At 34.5% G+C, this 16,670-nt stretch overlaps 4 protein-coding genes and 2 pseudogenes across 6 annotated transcripts; 2 read left to right on the top strand and 4 right to left on the bottom strand.

The window, feature by feature from the left end:
- Positions 1-1,836: 1,836 nt before the first annotated feature.
- On the bottom strand, positions 1,837-2,696 carry LOC104753565 (MADS-box transcription factor PHERES 2 pseudogene; annotated as a pseudogene). The gene has a single exon (XR_015585262.1). The product of XR_015585262.1 is annotated as an MADS-box transcription factor PHERES 2 pseudogene (transcript).
- Positions 2,697-4,599: 1,903 nt separating this feature from the next.
- Positions 4,600-6,148, bottom strand: LOC104750343 (uncharacterized). Its single transcript, XM_010472129.3, has 3 exons — positions 5,911-6,148; positions 5,423-5,704; positions 4,600-5,316 (listed from the first exon to the last, which is right to left on the bottom strand). The coding sequence occupies exons 1-2, from the start codon at positions 5,998-6,000 to the stop codon at positions 5,441-5,443; spliced, it is 354 nt and encodes a 117-aa protein (XP_010470431.2). The 5' UTR covers positions 6,001-6,148; the 3' UTR covers positions 4,600-5,316; positions 5,423-5,440.
- Positions 6,149-6,514: 366 nt separating this feature from the next.
- Positions 6,515-8,124, top strand: LOC104750344 (acyl carrier protein 2, mitochondrial). The gene is made up of 2 exons (XM_010472130.3): positions 6,515-6,909; positions 7,663-8,124. Exons 1-2 carry the CDS (start codon positions 6,706-6,708, stop codon positions 7,837-7,839), a joined length of 381 nt encoding a protein of 126 aa, XP_010470432.1. The 5' UTR covers positions 6,515-6,705; the 3' UTR covers positions 7,840-8,124.
- Positions 8,125-8,481: 357 nt separating this feature from the next.
- On the bottom strand, positions 8,482-10,644 carry LOC147925494 (2-alkenal reductase (NADP(+)-dependent)-like; annotated as a pseudogene). Its single transcript, XR_015584750.1, has 5 exons — positions 10,292-10,644; positions 9,718-9,904; positions 9,455-9,621; positions 9,281-9,363; positions 8,482-8,879 (listed from the first exon to the last, which is right to left on the bottom strand). The product of XR_015584750.1 is annotated as a 2-alkenal reductase (NADP(+)-dependent)-like (transcript).
- A 665-nt stretch (positions 10,645-11,309) lies between these two features.
- LOC104750345 (cytochrome P450 72A13-like) lies at positions 11,310-13,539 on the top strand. The gene is made up of 5 exons (XM_010472131.3): positions 11,310-11,686; positions 11,790-12,007; positions 12,091-12,338; positions 12,428-12,797; positions 12,879-13,539. Exons 1-5 carry the CDS (start codon positions 11,410-11,412, stop codon positions 13,302-13,304), a joined length of 1,539 nt encoding a protein of 512 aa, XP_010470433.1. The 5' UTR covers positions 11,310-11,409; the 3' UTR covers positions 13,305-13,539.
- Positions 13,540-13,593: 54 nt separating this feature from the next.
- On the bottom strand, positions 13,594-15,502 carry LOC104750346 (polygalacturonase-like). Its single transcript, XM_019238092.2, has 3 exons — positions 14,982-15,502; positions 14,182-14,700; positions 13,594-14,004 (listed from the first exon to the last, which is right to left on the bottom strand). Exons 1-3 carry the CDS (start codon positions 15,435-15,437, stop codon positions 13,786-13,788), a joined length of 1,194 nt encoding a protein of 397 aa, XP_019093637.1. The 5' UTR covers positions 15,438-15,502; the 3' UTR covers positions 13,594-13,785.
- Between the last annotated feature and the right edge of the window lie 1,168 nt (positions 15,503-16,670).

The following is a 16,670-nucleotide window of genomic DNA, read 5'->3' on the forward strand; positions in this document are numbered from 1 at the left end:
AAAATCGTCTCCAGTTAACTCTTCAACTGGCTCCTGCTCCTGCTCCATTTTTTTCTATGAGATAAGCATCCTCCTTTATTGCTTGGTGACTCTCTTTGATCAGGTCTTCTTTACAGCTTATGTGTTTCCTTGAACCTTTTCTTTCTGATTAGTCTTGCTTTGTTCATCCAACAGTCACAAAGTAGTCACAAAATAGTATGATACCATTGCCACCAAGTTAAGTTGGTAGTCAGGAACTTGAACTGTTTTGTCACCTCTGTGTTTATAATATGTGACTGAATTTGTCTACAATCGATAACAAATGTGCGGATAATTTGATACTAGTAAGTAACTCCTTTTTCATTTGTTTTCAATATAAAAGCTAAATATATGAATTTAAACCTAATTAAATGTGATTATATACATTTGTTCATAATCAAAATACCAAACATCAAACATATTTGTTCCACATTCATAATAAAAATACCAACATCAAACACATTTGTTCCATCATGACAAAAACATATCACATAAGTTCCATAAGATTCAATCCAAGAAGATGATTAAAACGAATATAGGAGAGGTAGAGAAAATTAGTGAACTGTTTGTTGTGGAGGTCATTCACTAGAAGGCGTAGTGTTTGGTATAGTGTCTGAGACAGTAGCTGGCGTAATGCCTATGGCATTGACTGGTGTAGTGGCTGGGACGTTGGTTGGTGTAGAGCCTGGGACAGTAGCTGGTATATTGTCTGGGGTGATAGCTGGTGGTGAAACATCCATAAACTCAGCTGACTCTGGATCTATGTTCTTGATGTATAAGACAAGTTGTTCCAAATTTGAGATTCGAGAAAGGGCAAGATTTTGGTCCTCTTACTGTTCATCGTCTTACGACAAGCATCTTGAAGTTGCCCTTGCATCTCCAAAAAGGAGGACAAAGAAGAGCTCGCATAATTATAACTAAAATTATGTGGTGTTTGAGTGTTCTCTCCAATGCTCTAAAAATAGTCTTATCATATATGCAGATTGGACCACGCTTATTGCTTGGTATTCCTATAATCCTACTTGTACGTAGGATATATCTTTTTTTTTTCTTTTCCATATAAATCATAATTAATATCTATAGAAAATATATTATATAAAATCTATTATCTCATGTTTTCTTCTCCGAAAAGAGAATAAAAATTGTAGATACTCGAAAGTTGATGAAAGGAAATTTTGATTTGATGAAATTTAACAAAGAGTACATATTTAGGATGATATAGATTCCTTTAGACTACTACATGATTTAGTGTTTCTTGTCGCAAACCACATATTAGACACTAAAACTCACATAGTGTTCCTCGGCTACATAGTTGAGAATTTCCTAATAAATATCCTTAAATAGCATACCACAGAAAAATGTTTTAGTTTATATTGACATTTAATTTAAAATAACCTCTTGAATCTCTCCTCTTGAAAGTTTTAATCACTTGACTCTTGGATTTCGCCAAATCGTTCAGATTTTAAATATTAGGACCAATCTAATACATATTTAGACTTGACTGTATATTTACCAATTTTCATAAAAAGTGGATAAAGCTGATACCACTTTGAATGTGGAGTGATTCCAAGGAAGATCATAAACACAAAATTTAGGTTAAGATCTTATTCATTAATTAAATGGCTAATTATTTGATTAACTTTAAAATTGGTTAGAAAGTTCTACAGACACTTTTCTCATTCGCAAGTCTATTGATTTCTCCTGGAATCCATGATGTGAGTACGTTGTTGGTGTCTTTTAACTTGTAAAAACTATTGTGTTTAGTTTTTTACTTAAAACTTTAAAAATAACTAAACTTTTCCACGCAGACACATCAGCTAGTAATCAAAATAACATGATAATAGATATAAAGGCAAAACCTTTAATTATTACAGCAATTAACGGAAAAAGAAGACATCTTATATGAATTTTGTCTTCTAAGATGGAAATAAAACAGAAAATGCAAACAATCAATCACTTCACTCGGAATAAATCTCTTAGACTAAAGCGTCTTGGTGTTGTTAGGAGCAGAAACATCAGCATCAGCAATGGTGAGGGCAGCGAGACGAGCGGTTACAGGTTCTTGGTGATTGTTGTCCATGGAGAGAATGTCCTCATGCTCTTCAACGTTAGGATTTTGATTCAAATCGATTGGGGCAGCTGCATCTGCAATAAGAGGAGGTAAAGATGAAGAAGACTCACCATTCTTAGTTAGGATCTCAATCCTCTGAGTAACAACACTGAGATACTTTTCAAGAAAAGATCTCAAATCTCCCTTATCCCTTCCATCAAGATGACGCACATCCATCTTCCCTTCAAGACAACCAAACATAAAATCTTGAATCTGAGAATTTCGGTTCTCCTCATGCAGCTTATTCAATTGCTCATTTTCTTGGGCGATGCTTTGACATACAAAACCCTCTTGATCCACCATATTCTTGGTCCGCTCTCCCACCGAACACTCCATGAATTTTGACATTACTTCTTCAACACCTTCCCTTGATGGCCAAACCTCCGGAGTTGATTGGTACGGACTATAGATGACCGCACATGCTTTGACATCACAAAGAGTCACCAGCTCGTTAACTTTCTTCAGCAGTCCTTCTTTTCTCTTCAGGAATGTTTTTCTCCTCGCCGTTGCATTTTCTATGAGCGACAACTTCACCTTCTTCCTCATATCTATTATCTTTGTTATGTGTGAGTGTGATTCCTTTGCATGATGATTGTTTATATAATAAATAAAAGGTGATTTTACTTATTAGGAATTTCTTATTTTTTTGTTGGACTAATTAATTTTCAATTAAACTAAAATGGCAAGATATCTTATAAGTTTTACCCTTATATATGTGTAGGCATGTGATTGAGTATAAAATGATAAGATTTAACTTTAGAGATAACCCTTGCATATATTATACCTTTTAAAGGCATAATAAAGATAATACATTTAGGCAAAATAGTGTATTTCCATATGTAAATTGATTATCTCTAATTTAGGAAGTCCATTTGAGGGAAAAAAATTACATCAAAATTAATTTAAGATATATATTCAACTTATACTTTTTCTGTTTATTATTATTTTATATCAGTATTAACATATTTAATAGGAAATAATATTTTTTTAAAATTACAGCTAATAATAGTATGATAGAAAGTAATAATTCAAATAAAAGTCTAGGTAAAATTGTATATTTCAAAAATCTGGTTTAGGATATCTTATCGGCCATAACCATCCACATTTTCCCATTTGAGTGCAAAACCTAAAATTTTTGAAAATTTATTAGACTATCTCCATTGTATATCTCTATTTTTCTATTTTAATATAGAATAATTCTAAAATAGAGCATGGTTTTTCTCTAATGTGTTATTCTATATTTAACTCTATAATAGAGTTAGTGTAAATAAATAGAGTTGATAATATAGTTACTCGGTGGACAAAAAAAATTACTCTAAATATAGAGCTATTTCAATATTTCCCTCTATTTTAGAGTAACATATAGAGTAGGGTTGGAGCAAATGTTGCTCTATAATAGAGTTTTAATTCTAAAATATAGTAGGATTGGAGATGTTTAGACATATATATCTATATATATATAATTGTATGGTTGAATCTCTATAAACAAAACATTAATAAATTTGTGTTCCTTAGATAAGAGGCTTCCACATCAATAGTTTTATTACTGGAGAAAATAACATTAAAATTCACTTATAAGGAAGAGCTAAACTACCGCTAGAACCAGAAATTTTAATGATAAAAACTTTATTATAAAACAAGATACAATTTCAAATATAAAAGAAAAGTTTGATATTGCTTTGTCTCATATAAACCATGACTAACTCATATTTTTCAAAGCAAGCATAGTACGAAACTCCGATTATAATAAGATCAATCAAGTGTCGAGACTTGTCTAGTATTTGATTTTTAAAAGACTTCTAGAACAAGTTATATATATGGTTATTTAATTGAGCAATATTAGTGGTCCAACGAATTGATTTTGTCTCTCATCGCCTTATCAATCTTTTATGTAAGATGAGCCAAGGCGATACAACCACGGTTACCTTCGAGAGTTCCTTTACCTTCACAGGTGGTATATGGTATCTTGATGTGGTAAGTTGAGAAAGGGTGTCCGACCAATCTGGAGTTAGAGCTGAACTCAAACATCACTGCTTAAGACTGACCAGACAGTGTAAATGTAGTGTAGGGGTTACTTTTGAGTTGATCAATGTTCTAATGTGAACCAAGATTTTGTTCTCCGACATTTTAATTACCCATAGACTTTGTGCACTGTAGACAGAATTAATATCTTAAATTTTATCTTATATTTGAGTTTATTTATATTTAGTATTTACGATAACAGTTTGGGGTTTAATGAACCCTGACCTGTGAATATAAATGCAAACTGTGCGATTTAATAAAAGCCAATCAATCACGGGGAAGCTGCTAGCTGTGCTAAGGTCAACACTCTAAACACTCTAAACATATTGACTAATTTATCACCAAAGACAACTTTAAGATGTCCCATGTGTGAATAATATTGAACAATTAGTAATTAAATTTACAGATCTTGCAAATTAAATATGCTAAACAATATAGAGAGAGAGAGAGAGTTGGAACAAACATTTGATTTAAAACATCTCTTACAATAATAACAGTGTCTCTTTTGCACTGTGAATAAAATAAAAACATATCCAGAGACATTGTCTAGTCTCTCTCTCTGCACTTGAAGATGAATAATTGTTTCTTTTTTCTTTTTTACTCTCTATTTTAAAACTAAAAGAAACACTTAGATCTTATCAGATCATAACAGAGCACTAAACTTGATCCAATTTTTTTGCTTAACATATCACTCATTACAAAGACTTTAAAAACTTAAACAGCTTCATTATCACCACCATCACCATCACCATCAACACCATCATCATCACCATATTAAATATTTCTCCCAATTGCCAACTTAACCAAAAAAATGACTCTTTCCAAAATATGCTAGATTCTTAACACACATAAGCAAACAAGAGAATGAAAAAAAAAGAAAGAAAGACAGATAGAGAATTGATTGAAGAGAGAAGAAAAAAAAAAAGCACAAAATCTTGCTTGAAGTGTGAACAAGATTCTCTAAAAAAAAACCCTAAAAAACGCAAAAAAAAAGATAATTAATTAACGAGGATGATGATGTTGCTGAGATAGTAGGTAATGAAATTTAATGAAGACTCAAAATAAAGTATAGACAAAAAAATAAAAAAGAACCAAACCAAGAACAGATATTCTTCTCTTTCACACTTGCAGATGAATCAAGATTCAGATTCACACCATTCTCTACCCTGGATTCACAATAAATCAGAACCCAAAACATCCAAACACAAGGAAAGTGAGAAAGGAAAAACCAAAGAACAACAACAGAGAAGAAGAAGAAAATTAGAAACTTACAATGAAAGAAGAGAGATCTCAGATATGGCAGCCAAAGCAATTGCAAGTTTTGGGAGTGAAAGAGCAGTAACCAAAAGGTCTATTAGGGATGTTGCAGTTAATTGCATAGCAACAAGGTGAAGGCAAGCAAAGACCTTTAGCACCACCACAACAAGTACAAACTGAACATATCTGAAAACTCCCAAGCTTCCTTCTTGTTTCATTCATCACCATAAACTTCTCCTCCATCAATGGCATCATCTTCATCTCTCCTTCTCCTTCTTTGATTGACACCTCATTTGCCTGACAAATTCCAAACAGTATAAAATTTCCAAATCAGAACACACACAAAAAAAAAAAAAAAGCTAAAGAAAGGTCAAAACTTTGAGTTCAGCTTAGGTTAAAGGTTTGATTTTTTGACAAATAAAGAAACACCCAGATGAAAAAGAAGAGAGCTTTAAGAGGGATCTAAAGCAGAGAGGTCGAAATTGGTGAAAAAAAGGACTCACCTGGTGACTGGAACTGATGAAGATTGAGAAGAGAAGAAGCAACGAAACAACAACAGAGATCTTCGATTCTTCTAAAGCTCTCATTTTCATTTTTATATTTCTTTTTTTTTTTTTTGTTGGGGTTTATGTGGTTAGGGATTTTGGGTAAAGTAGCAAATGCTACTTCTTCTTCTTCCTCTACTTCTCTAACTCCTCTCGAGCTACTTTTTTCAATTATTTTTGGTATAACATTTATTGTGTTTTTTTTTTTTTTTTTTGGTTTTTATTGAGGGGAATAAGGTGGGGGTCTTTTATTTTTTTTTTACTATTCTTTTTATTTCTCCCACTTCATTAACCACACCAATATCGAATCAAAATGATACAAAACCATACCAATTATAATAAAACAGCTTCTTCTTCATTTTTTCCAAGGATCTGATTCTTTTTGGTGACATCCCCCAAAGATATTTTCTTAGCTTTTACTTTAGAATAGTGAAGTTAAAAAGAAAAAGATACCAGACATCAAAAATTTATAACCCATAAACAAACAATAGATCAATGACAAGAATTTAAGACTGTGTCGTACAAGTACAACATAGTGTACTTACAGTCTTTCAGTTCATACTGATACTAGATAAAAACACTTTAGTCCAGAGTTAATGGGCTCGAATGAGAAATACGAAAAAAGCCCACTAAAAATCGTAACGACGTCGTTTTTTAATTGTATATCAAAAACAAACAGATCTCTCTCATTTGCAGAGCCACAGCAGAAGAAACTTTCTAGGTTTTTTTTTTTTTTACTTTCAATACAGAGCAATGGCGGCGAGAGGTGCTTTGCTTAGATACCTAAGAGTCAACGTGAATCCAACAATTCAAAACCGTAGAGAACGTGCGCTCCCTTTCACCGCTATTCTCCGCCGTTTCTCGGAGGAAGTGAGAGGCTCTTTCCTTGACAAATCTGAGGTCACAGATCGCGTTCTCTCCGTCGTCAAAAACTTCCAAAAAGTCGATCCTTCTAAGGTACGATCCGACCCATTTCTTTACTTTTTCATTTTTTGCTATCTGAATTTTGTTGATGAGTGAGTAAGACCTTAGAAATGAAGCTTATCTGGGTTTTGATTAGATGAAATTTATAAAGTTTTGATTTTTAGTTAATGTTCATTGAAGTCTATCCGCTCAGCAACTATTCATATAACCTGAATGTAGAGAGAACTTAGGATTCTGCAATTTACTTTTACTTGCGAGAGCACAATTTGAGAGTTTTGGTTTACTTTCTTTTACCCCTTTTGGGTGATTGTTTGTTGCATTGTGTATGTACTTTTGAGTATCTACATTGCAACAATTTGGAAACTTTTTTGCTCATACTTACTTGTTTGGGTGGTTGACTGTTGTTTTACTAGTGATAGCTCATCTCATCTATCTCAGTTATCTTTTGATTAGGTTTAGATTTCCAAAATTCCTTCAGCATCACAATCTTGTGAAAGAGGAGTTGTAAAAATCTTGTATGTGTAGTATCTTGAAGTTTTTCAGAAGTTTAGCTGAGTAAGCTTTTTGTGCATTCTTTTACTCTAGCCTTTGTGTTTGGATGTTTATGTAGTGCTTCTTAGCTCTCTTGATCAACAACTAAACAAGAACCTAGAGACTCTATCTGAACTAATCAGTTGTCATCTGTATCTGAAGTCTCAGTCTCCAGTTTTAGTGCTCTCTAGTCTGCTATGACATGTAGTTAGGCTTGAACTATGTACTAATAATCCATTCCTATTGTTGTTGCAGGTTTCCCCAAAATCCCATTTCCAAAACGATCTCGGGTTGGACAGTTTGGACACTGTGGAAGTTGTGATGGCATTGGAGGAGGAATTTGGGTTTGAGATCCCTGATACTGACGCAGACAAGATCCATTCCATCAATCTAGCCGTTGACTTTATTGCATCTCATCCTCAGGCTAAGTGAAAAGAGAAAATCAAAGTCCTCTGCGTGTTCATGGTATGCCGCAGCTGTGTCCACAGATTTGGTTAAGCCTAATAAGAAGTAAAGAAGCAAACAAGATTTTCTTTTTGCCATGAGAATGCATAAGCTTTTGCTTTTTTGGCTCTACTACTCTTGGTTTCATAAGTATTAGATGTGTTTCCGCATGATTTACGAGGTCGTTCAAGGAACTTTGATGTTCTTGATATGTCTTATTAGATTATATGCATCAGACATATTTGCTCCACTTTATAAACGAGATTCCACCAAGTACTGCAGGCTCGTGTCTCATAAAAAATTCCTTTTTCTAATTTAGCATTCACTTAGATGGAACGTATTTACAATTGACTCATGTTTATTATAACCTACTAAGATAAGAAGAAAGCTATGAAACTTCAACCAAATGACCAAACCCTCCAAAAACCATTCTCCCCTTCAACAATCTGCAGAGACAGGCCTATAAATTCATCCCTAACTAAGGGCTGCTATCTAACCAACTCACAACAGCTACAATCGCTGCATTCAGTCCTAGGCTAGTTATAGTAGACCTATAGCTTAAGCTTGAGCAGCTAAACTTCTTCAAACATAATTAATATCTTATGCTTTTATTACCAGAAGCCTCTTAAATAGTTATAGTAAACATTTTGCTTTAAATAGAATTATATCTTACAGAATTAGTAAAAATTTCAGGGAAACGACAAAAAAAGGTTTAGACTAAAATCATGGTCTTAGGCCAATCGTTTTCAGATGCAGGTTGAAACAAAGGAAATTTGCATTGACGAACCATTAGATCACTTTATAACACCTCCGACATGTGCGAAGATGAGGGACACACCGAGAATGCTACATATTAATAATACCCGCAATTAGCCAATTGAAATCTACAAGACCACGTTCGTTAAACACACACTTCCTTCCTCAACTAGTGGATTCACAAGACCTTTTGCTTTAGTTGGCAAGAAAAATGATCAAGCATGGATCCACCCACGTTGTCGAAGTAGATATTGATCCCCTCCGGGAAGTACCTGTTGGTAAGATAATGAAACATTTTTCAGCTTAATAGTTATGGACAAATTCAAGTTATGCACGATAGATATCTCACTCCGTAGAGCTAGCCACAAGAAATCACTGTAAGTGGCACAATTATAGTATCTTACTATTACCTATATGGAAATGTTGTCTACTGATTGTTTCTGTTTTTCTTTGTCTAACTAGAGTGACACAGTGTTGATAAGATGTGTAAACAGAGTTGCAATGATGGTGACTAGTTAAGTTCCTTATGGCACATTTAAAAGCCTAGAGATAGAAGCCATAATGACCTCAAGACAAGCATTTCCCCAAACAATGATGGTATGCAGGAGAACGAGCGAGTGAGACTATTTAAGGTAATTTATTTGTTAGGTTGAATTTTTTGCAGTATATTTACCTCTTTAAAGCAGCATCAAGGTCAGCCTCTTCCTTGTAGTTAAAAGCTTCATCAAACCCAAGCTTGCGTTTAAGAAGATCTACCTGAAATAATGTCCACAAAAAGTTATTTCACAAAGACAAGTCAAGTAACAAGAGTTCCTAAAAATTAGTTTAGAGACAAAGTAATAATAACCTTTTGCTTACTACCGGCACTCCCAACAACATAGCAGCCGTGCAACTTAGCAAGCTGACCTACAAGTTGTCCAACTGCTCCTGATGCTGCAGAGACAAAGACACTCTCCCCTTTCTTAGGACAGCAAATCTCGAAAAACCCTGCATATGCTGTAAATCCAGCCATCCCTGTCAAAAGTGAGAAGAATCAGAGAACTAACAAACTATAGGGTATGGTAATTGTGAGCTCAAACTGTTTAGATCAAAGCGAGGATGAGGTCATACCGAGAAGTCCAAGATGATAAGAAAGTGGAATGTCATCATCTAACTGAATCTTTCTCAACTGCAGGCTATCTGAACTACGAAGCAAACTGTATTCTTCCCAACCTATAATCCCAGAGATTATGTCGCCCGGCTTATAGTTAACATCATCAGAATCTATCACTCTTGCTAAACCAAACCCTTCGATACGCTGCATCAAATTCACAAAACTATCAGTACGCTTAATACAGAGTATATAAAAAAAGGTCAAGCCAAGAATCATGTAAAAAGAGTCATCAAAGAATACGAATAAAAATCATCAATAAAACAACTTAAAGATATTTTCCAAGAGTTGGGAGCATTTCTATACACATTCACAACTTCCGTCAAAACGTCGAACACTTGGTGTGCAAAAAATCTCTCTATCGCACCAGTACACTATTTACACCAATCGCAGAACCATCTTCAAAATTTCATTTTCCAAAGAGCAAAACAATACCCAAAAACACCAATCACAGAACCAATTGACAGAAAACAAAAAAAAAAAAACAAAAAAAACTGAAAACTTGAAATTGTAAAGTATAATAATATTATATACTTGACCGGGAACAAAAGGCGGCAAGTAGGAACCGTGGAAGTCACGCATACGACCTCTCATGTAAGGATCACAAGACAAGTAGAGATTTTGAACGAGGAAACAAGAAGACCCTTTTGGTGCTTTAAGCTCAATCGTCTCCCCAAGCTTCACTTCCATGTCTTCTTCTGTAGGAATACCATCTCATACTTCTTCAATATCACTTTCTTGTTTTGCACCATTTCAACTTGTTCCATTTTTGTTTCGAATCTGTGATAAAAGAATGATTTGGTTTTCTTGCAAGAGATGATTTGGTTTTGGTTTTTTAGGGGAAAGAGTTTTGGTAAAACGAGTGTTTCTCGTTGTGGCCGCGCGCTTTGTACAGTTAAAGTCATTCAATGTAAAATTTACCAACAATAACGAATATGCATATAATATAAAGTCTGTCATATCATTCAATCTACGTTTAAAGTCTTTGGAATGTTTAAATTCTATATTTTTCTTTCATCTGTGTAAAACTATATATATATATATATATATTTCATCCCATTTCATCGTATTTTGCTTCTATTTTCACATAAATTAATTTTATTTTATTATTCTACTGAAAAAGTAATATATATATATATATATATATATATTCTTTTTTTTTGTATTGTTACATGTTTAAATTTCTAATGTAAAGATATATTTTTTCACCCTATTTCATCATATTTTGCTTCTATATTTTTCAAAGAAATTAATTTAATTATATGATTCTATTGAAAAAGAAATATATTTCCTTTTTTTTTGTATTGTTACATGGTTTGAATTTCTAGTGTAAATATATATAATTTTCACCCCATGTCTTCATATTTTTCTTCTAACTTTTCACATAAATTAATTAATTAAACTCTTTGGTAGAAGAAACCAAAAACACATGAACGGTGGTGGTGAGTGACAACTGACAAAGAAACGTCAACACAACTTATGGCCAAGAAATCTCCACTTTCTATCGATATTTTCAAACTAATCTAAATAAGCTACTAAGCGGGATAGGACTGTGACAGTATAAAGCAAAAGATACAACGTTCACAAGTCACAACAAAATAATTATCAGTCCGAATGTTCTCAAATCCTCTCTCTCTCTCTAGGAAAGGAAAATGGAGATATCAGTAGCGTCCGTAACAGTTTCAATAGCCATAGCTGTTTTGTCGTGGTGGGTATGGAGAACTTTGAATTGCGTTTGGTTTAAACCTAAGATGCTTGAGAGTTACCTGAGAGGAGAGGGTCTTGTCGGAACTTCTTACACGCCTCTTTTCGGCGACATAAAGAGGAGTTATAGCATGATGATGGAGGCTAAATCCAAAGCCATCAAACTAACGGATGATATCACGCCACGTGTTGTGCCTTATCCCTTGCAAATGCTTAAGACTCACGGTAGGGTTTTTTTTTCTCTCTCTCTGTTTAGGACAAAACTATTCAAGAGTATGTGATCTCGAAAAGGTCTCAATTTTCGTATCGTCTTATGTGGCTGGAACAGGAAATACTTTCTTTACATGGCTTGGACCTACACCAGTCATCACTATAATGGATCCTGAGCTAATCAAGGAAGCGTTCAACAAAGTTTACGATTTCCCCAAGCCGCATACGTTCCCTTTGGTCAGACTGATAGCAACTGGACTTGCTGACTATGATGGTGACAAATGGGCGAAACACCGAAGAGTCATCAATCCGGCTTTCAATCTAGAGAGAATCAAGGTTTAGGTTTTAGAATCACGTTAGCTTTTCTTTATGTATGTGTTTATTTGGCTCTGATTTGTGCCTTTTGATTCTATGTATAGAATATGGTACCAGCGTTTCACCAGAGCTGCAATGAGGTTGTTGACCAATGGGATAAGTTAGTTTCCAATAAAGGGTTTCCATGCGAGGTGGATGTTTGGCCTTGGCTTGTGAATATGACTGCAGATGTGATCTCTCGTACTGCTTTTAGTAGCAGCTACAAAGAAGGACAAAGGATATTTGAGAACCAGACAGAACTAGCTGAGCTCGTTCTACAAGCTATTCGGAAAGGTTCTGTCCCTGGATATAGGTAAAGAAAGATAAAACTAGCTGAGCTCGTTCTACAAGCTATTAGGTGTTATGAACCATATTCTCTGTTCTGTTTTGTTGTTTGCATAGTTATCTCCCAACGAAGCTCAATAGAAGGATGAAAGCATCATATAGAGAAATCGAAGTTATACTAAGAGGGATCATTAACAAAAGGGTAAGGGGGAGAGAAGCCGGGGAAGCACCAAACGACGATATGTTGGGTATACTTCTTGAGTCAAATACGGGTCAAGCGAAAGGAAATGGATTGAGCATTGAGGAAGTAATAGAAGAGTGCAAGTTGTTTTATATCGCCGGGCAGGTGACAACCTCGGTACTTCTGGTTTGGACAATGGTTATGTTAAGCCAACACCAAGACTGGCAGGTACGTGCAAGAGAAGAAGTGAAGCAAGTTTTGGGCGATAAAGAACCAGATACAGAAGGCCTTAACCAGCTCAAATTTGTATGTAAAAACAAATTTAAAACGTATCAATACTTTTGTTGTGTGTTATTAACTTTTGCTGAATGATTTGATCCCTTGCAGATTAAAATGATATTATATGAAGTATTAAGGCTATATCCTCCAGTAGTTCAGCTGATGCGAGCTACTGAAAAAGAGATGAAGCTAGGAGACTTGACACTACCAGCTGGGGTTCAGATTAGTCTACCTATTATGTTAGTCCAACGGGACACCGAACTGTGGGGCAACGATGCAGCAGAGTTCAAGCCCGAGAGGTTCAAAGACGGTCTTTCAAAGGCAACAAAGAACCAACTTTCCTTCTTTGCCTTTGGGTGGGGACCAAGGATATGCATCGGCCAGCATTTTGCCCTATTGGAGGCAAAGATGGCAATGGCTTTGATTCTACAGAGATTCTCATTCGAGCTTTCTCCTTCCTATGTTCACGCACCTTACGAAGCCATGACCATTAACCCACAGTTTGGTGCTCCTGTTATCCTTCAGAAGCTATAATTCTATAACCTAGTCAAATAAACTAGTCATTCACGCATCTGTGTTGTCAAATAAACTAGTCATTCACAGAGGAACCTAGTCCACATCACAATAATATATATACAAAACTCATCTTATTTCTAATTAATTTATGATAAGGTAAAGGCCATGCTCACCCATCGTCTATTAGGCCTTGCTGGAACCTTTGTACAAGTCAACACAGAAGATATTAAGTATATATACTTTTTGAATGTCCTTTATAATATGAGCACTGCAGCAATGATTCGTTTTCGTATAAAGATTGAGCTCCTTTTTAAAAAAAAAAATTACAGATCAGTAGGTACTACAACCACATGTTCTGTACACAGAATCATTTACATTAATTGTTACAAAGTATATAAAAATAATGAATTTTTGATACATATACAAATATATTATGTACAACTTACCAATGTCATATGTTTTATTCTACAAATCTTGGTCTGAACAAACGTATAGAGTTTCAGAGACATCCACTAGGTGAAACCAAACCAAGTTGCTTACCAGAAACATTTATGCAAGAAGTCTTTGCTGCTTCACCATTGTAAGTTAGATTAATCGCTTGCATTCGAATCCCAGTGCATGGTACTCGCTCACTACAATCCATCTTTATAGCAATCTTTGTGGCTGATGTTCCCATGATTCCGCTATATATTACATCGTTTATTTTGATTCCCGACTCCTGTAAAAAAATTTTTTTCCATATTTTAATTAAAGTTTCACTAGCACTTTTTTTTTGGCTAATTTTATCACTTTTGTGATTTGGTAACAATCATATAAAAAGTTACCAATCAAACTCATTATTTCTTAAAATCAGACATAATTATTTGACTATTTGAGTTATAAATATGAAACGGACCTGAGAAGGGCAAGAAGAATCGCCAGGGCAATAGTTCTGGTCGATGACGATAGGATACGAAACGTTGACCATAAGAGCCCCTAAGAACCGAACCCTTTCCACGAACCCGTTGCTATGTCGTGGCCACGACTTTATCCTTAGTCCATTGTCTGTTCGTACAAACACAGACTTCTTCACAGTCACATTTTCCACGCCTTGTTCCTCTATGGACTTCGCTAAGCTCCCAATGCTGATTCCATGTCCAGGACCACAAGTGATTCCATCTACCATAAGGTTCTTTGTACCCGGTCCGATCGAGATACAATCGTCTCCGGTTTTGATAGAAGCATTTCGGACCTCGATGTCGGTTGATAGCTGGATGTGAATGCCGTCAGTGTTGGGGCTATCATCTGGTGCTATGATCCGGACATCTTCAATCTTTATGTTTCTGCAACGGTTTATTGCTATGTGGAACAATTGGCTATTCAATGACAATACTCCTTTGATCTTCACGTTGTATGAGTCCATGAATCTCAATGTCTACATTAAATAGCCTTTATTAAATCTTGATTTGCTTTTTTGTGTTCTTTTGTGATTACTAAAAAATTAAAATATATATTTTCGTAAACAAATTTTTTGTTTTCATACAATTGCAAGCAAATGCATAAATTATTGGGACATGTAGCCTCGTAGTTGTAATAGTGTTGTCTATATGTCATCGGTAAAATTCAATTCCGCATAATGCATGTTATTGACAAAAAAAAAACTAAAAAAAAAAAAAAAAACCACGCAAATGGATAAATTAAAGAGTTAACACATACCGTTGCACCTTCAGGGCAGTTGTAACCATTGGCTTTGCAGCTCCACAAGGTTGATCCCTTAGCATCAAAAGAACCACCAAGAACCGTAACATTGTGAACACCAATAAAACTAAACCAGTTTTCTCTTTTCCCAAGCAACCTGTAGTCTTGAGGACCAATTAAAGTTCCGTCAATCCTTAATGTTATCTCGCGGCTTTTACAACTTTCTCCTTCAAACCGAACCTCTCCGCTAACCAAATACCTTCCTTTAGGTACGTAAATCACGACCGAGTCTGCCACTTCACACGCGGCATCCCATGCATCCGAAAAAGCTTTTACCGAGTCTACCACTCCGTTTGGTTTTGCGCCAAAGCTCAGAACGTTAAGACTTGTTCTTGCGTCAGACTGACCAAAGTGGGACATAATGATTGTTGTAACGATGCTAAAGACCTGAACAAAGCTTAGAGAGAATGTCATATTGTGTGTGTTTTTTTTTTTAATGGAAGGATTTTATAAAGTTTAAGATTATTGTATTTTCTGATGAAAAAGTAGAAGTGTGCACGTGTGTATATATATAAGTTTGCTAGGGTCTTGGATAAAGAGAAGAAGGATTCTTTGTGGTTTAAGAATCAAAGTATGAAGCAAACGGCGGGCGTCACCATATATATCTCTCAAGGTATTTGAAAACGAGTTGCTTGATTTCCAAGTAGTTTTTGAAGCCTCCGTACGTAACGTTGAATAAATCATTCTATCTATTATTGTAAGTCGAGTAATTATCAAGTGATCCTGAGCTTTAGTCGCTTTTTTAATGGTAATTACATTTAAAAAAATTTACAATCATGATCGTTAGTTAATTTAGTTATCATGTCATTTAAAATCAATGAAATTAGCCTTGAGTCCGATTTACAATTCATAAAACCTTCGACCTAAGCTATTTAATTTCCAGCTCCAAACCAAATTTTGATCAATAATTATGTCATATAGATCAGATTTTGGTTTGAAACTAGAGATTGTTTAGGTTGGCAAATGAAAAAAAATTAACAAAGTGTAATTCAGACTCAAAGCTATTTTTATTTTAAATGACATTGTAAACAAATGATATAACGATGATGATCGTAATAGTAAATATTAGAAAAAGCGATTAATGTTGAAGGATCATTTGATAGTTACTTGACATATAATAGAATTTATAAAGATATGAGTTCATCAAATATACAAATTTTAAAAAGTTGGTTACGGTAAAAAGATTGACCATCATTTTCACTAATCATGTAATGCCATTGTTTTAGGTGATATCAACTCTGTAAGCTTCATATGTATAAATAATATGCATGAAGATACAATAATTTTTTCGTACAAAATTTATTATTGTGCTTCATATTAAGAATTTAGTTGCATTATCTTGTGAAATGACATTCATAAATTAGAGATAGAATCTTTCTCGTATAAGTCAAACTCTGTATGTCTTGAACATAAACACAGCGCCGCTACCAGCCTTGATATTTGTATGACATTAAAGACATAAGATCCTTGATATCAGTTTTCTAGTGTACATACACATTTCTCGTAATGAACATCTTGTTTTAACGTATACTTTAAAAATGAATATGACGACAAGAAAATCGTATATTTCAATTGTGTTTAAGATATTTTTGTACTAATTATAAAGAGTGGCTAAAAAATACACTCTTTCAATTATGAATTTTAAGA

The sequence above is a fragment of the Camelina sativa genome, chromosome 16 (genome assembly GCF_030686135.1).
Source record: "Camelina sativa cultivar CO46 ecotype springtype chromosome 16, ASM3068613v1".
Classification (NCBI taxonomy): Eukaryota; Viridiplantae; Streptophyta; class Magnoliopsida; order Brassicales; family Brassicaceae; genus Camelina; species Camelina sativa.

Excerpts from the sequence above, each read along its gene's own strand:
- LOC104750343 (XM_010472129.3), bottom strand. The coding sequence starts at position 6,000 with ATGAAAATGAGAGCTTTAGAAGAATCGAAGATCTCTGTTGTTGTTTCG. Across the intron at positions 5,705-5,910 it reads TCATCAGTTCCAGTCACCAG|GCAAATGAGGTGTCAATCAA; the intron begins GTGAGTCCTTTT and ends GGAATTTGTCAG.
- LOC104750344 (XM_010472130.3), top strand. The coding sequence starts at position 6,706 with ATGGCGGCGAGAGGTGCTTTGCTTAGATACCTAAGAGTCAACGTGAAT. Across the intron at positions 6,910-7,662 it reads AAAAAGTCGATCCTTCTAAG|GTTTCCCCAAAATCCCATTT; the intron begins GTACGATCCGAC and ends TTGTTGTTGCAG.
- LOC104750345 (XM_010472131.3), top strand. The coding sequence starts at position 11,410 with ATGGAGATATCAGTAGCGTCCGTAACAGTTTCAATAGCCATAGCTGTT. Across the intron at positions 11,687-11,789 it reads GCAAATGCTTAAGACTCACG|GAAATACTTTCTTTACATGG; the intron begins GTAGGGTTTTTT and ends TGGCTGGAACAG. Across the intron at positions 12,008-12,090 it reads TCAATCTAGAGAGAATCAAG|AATATGGTACCAGCGTTTCA; the intron begins GTTTAGGTTTTA and ends TTCTATGTATAG.
- LOC104750346 (XM_019238092.2), bottom strand. The coding sequence starts at position 15,437 with ATGACATTCTCTCTAAGCTTTGTTCAGGTCTTTAGCATCGTTACAACA. Across the intron at positions 14,701-14,981 it reads ACTGCCCTGAAGGTGCAACG|ACATTGAGATTCATGGACTC; the intron begins GTATGTGTTAAC and ends TATTTAATGTAG. Across the intron at positions 14,005-14,181 it reads ATTCTTCTTGCCCTTCTCAG|GAGTCGGGAATCAAAATAAA; the intron begins GTCCGTTTCATA and ends ATTTTTTTACAG.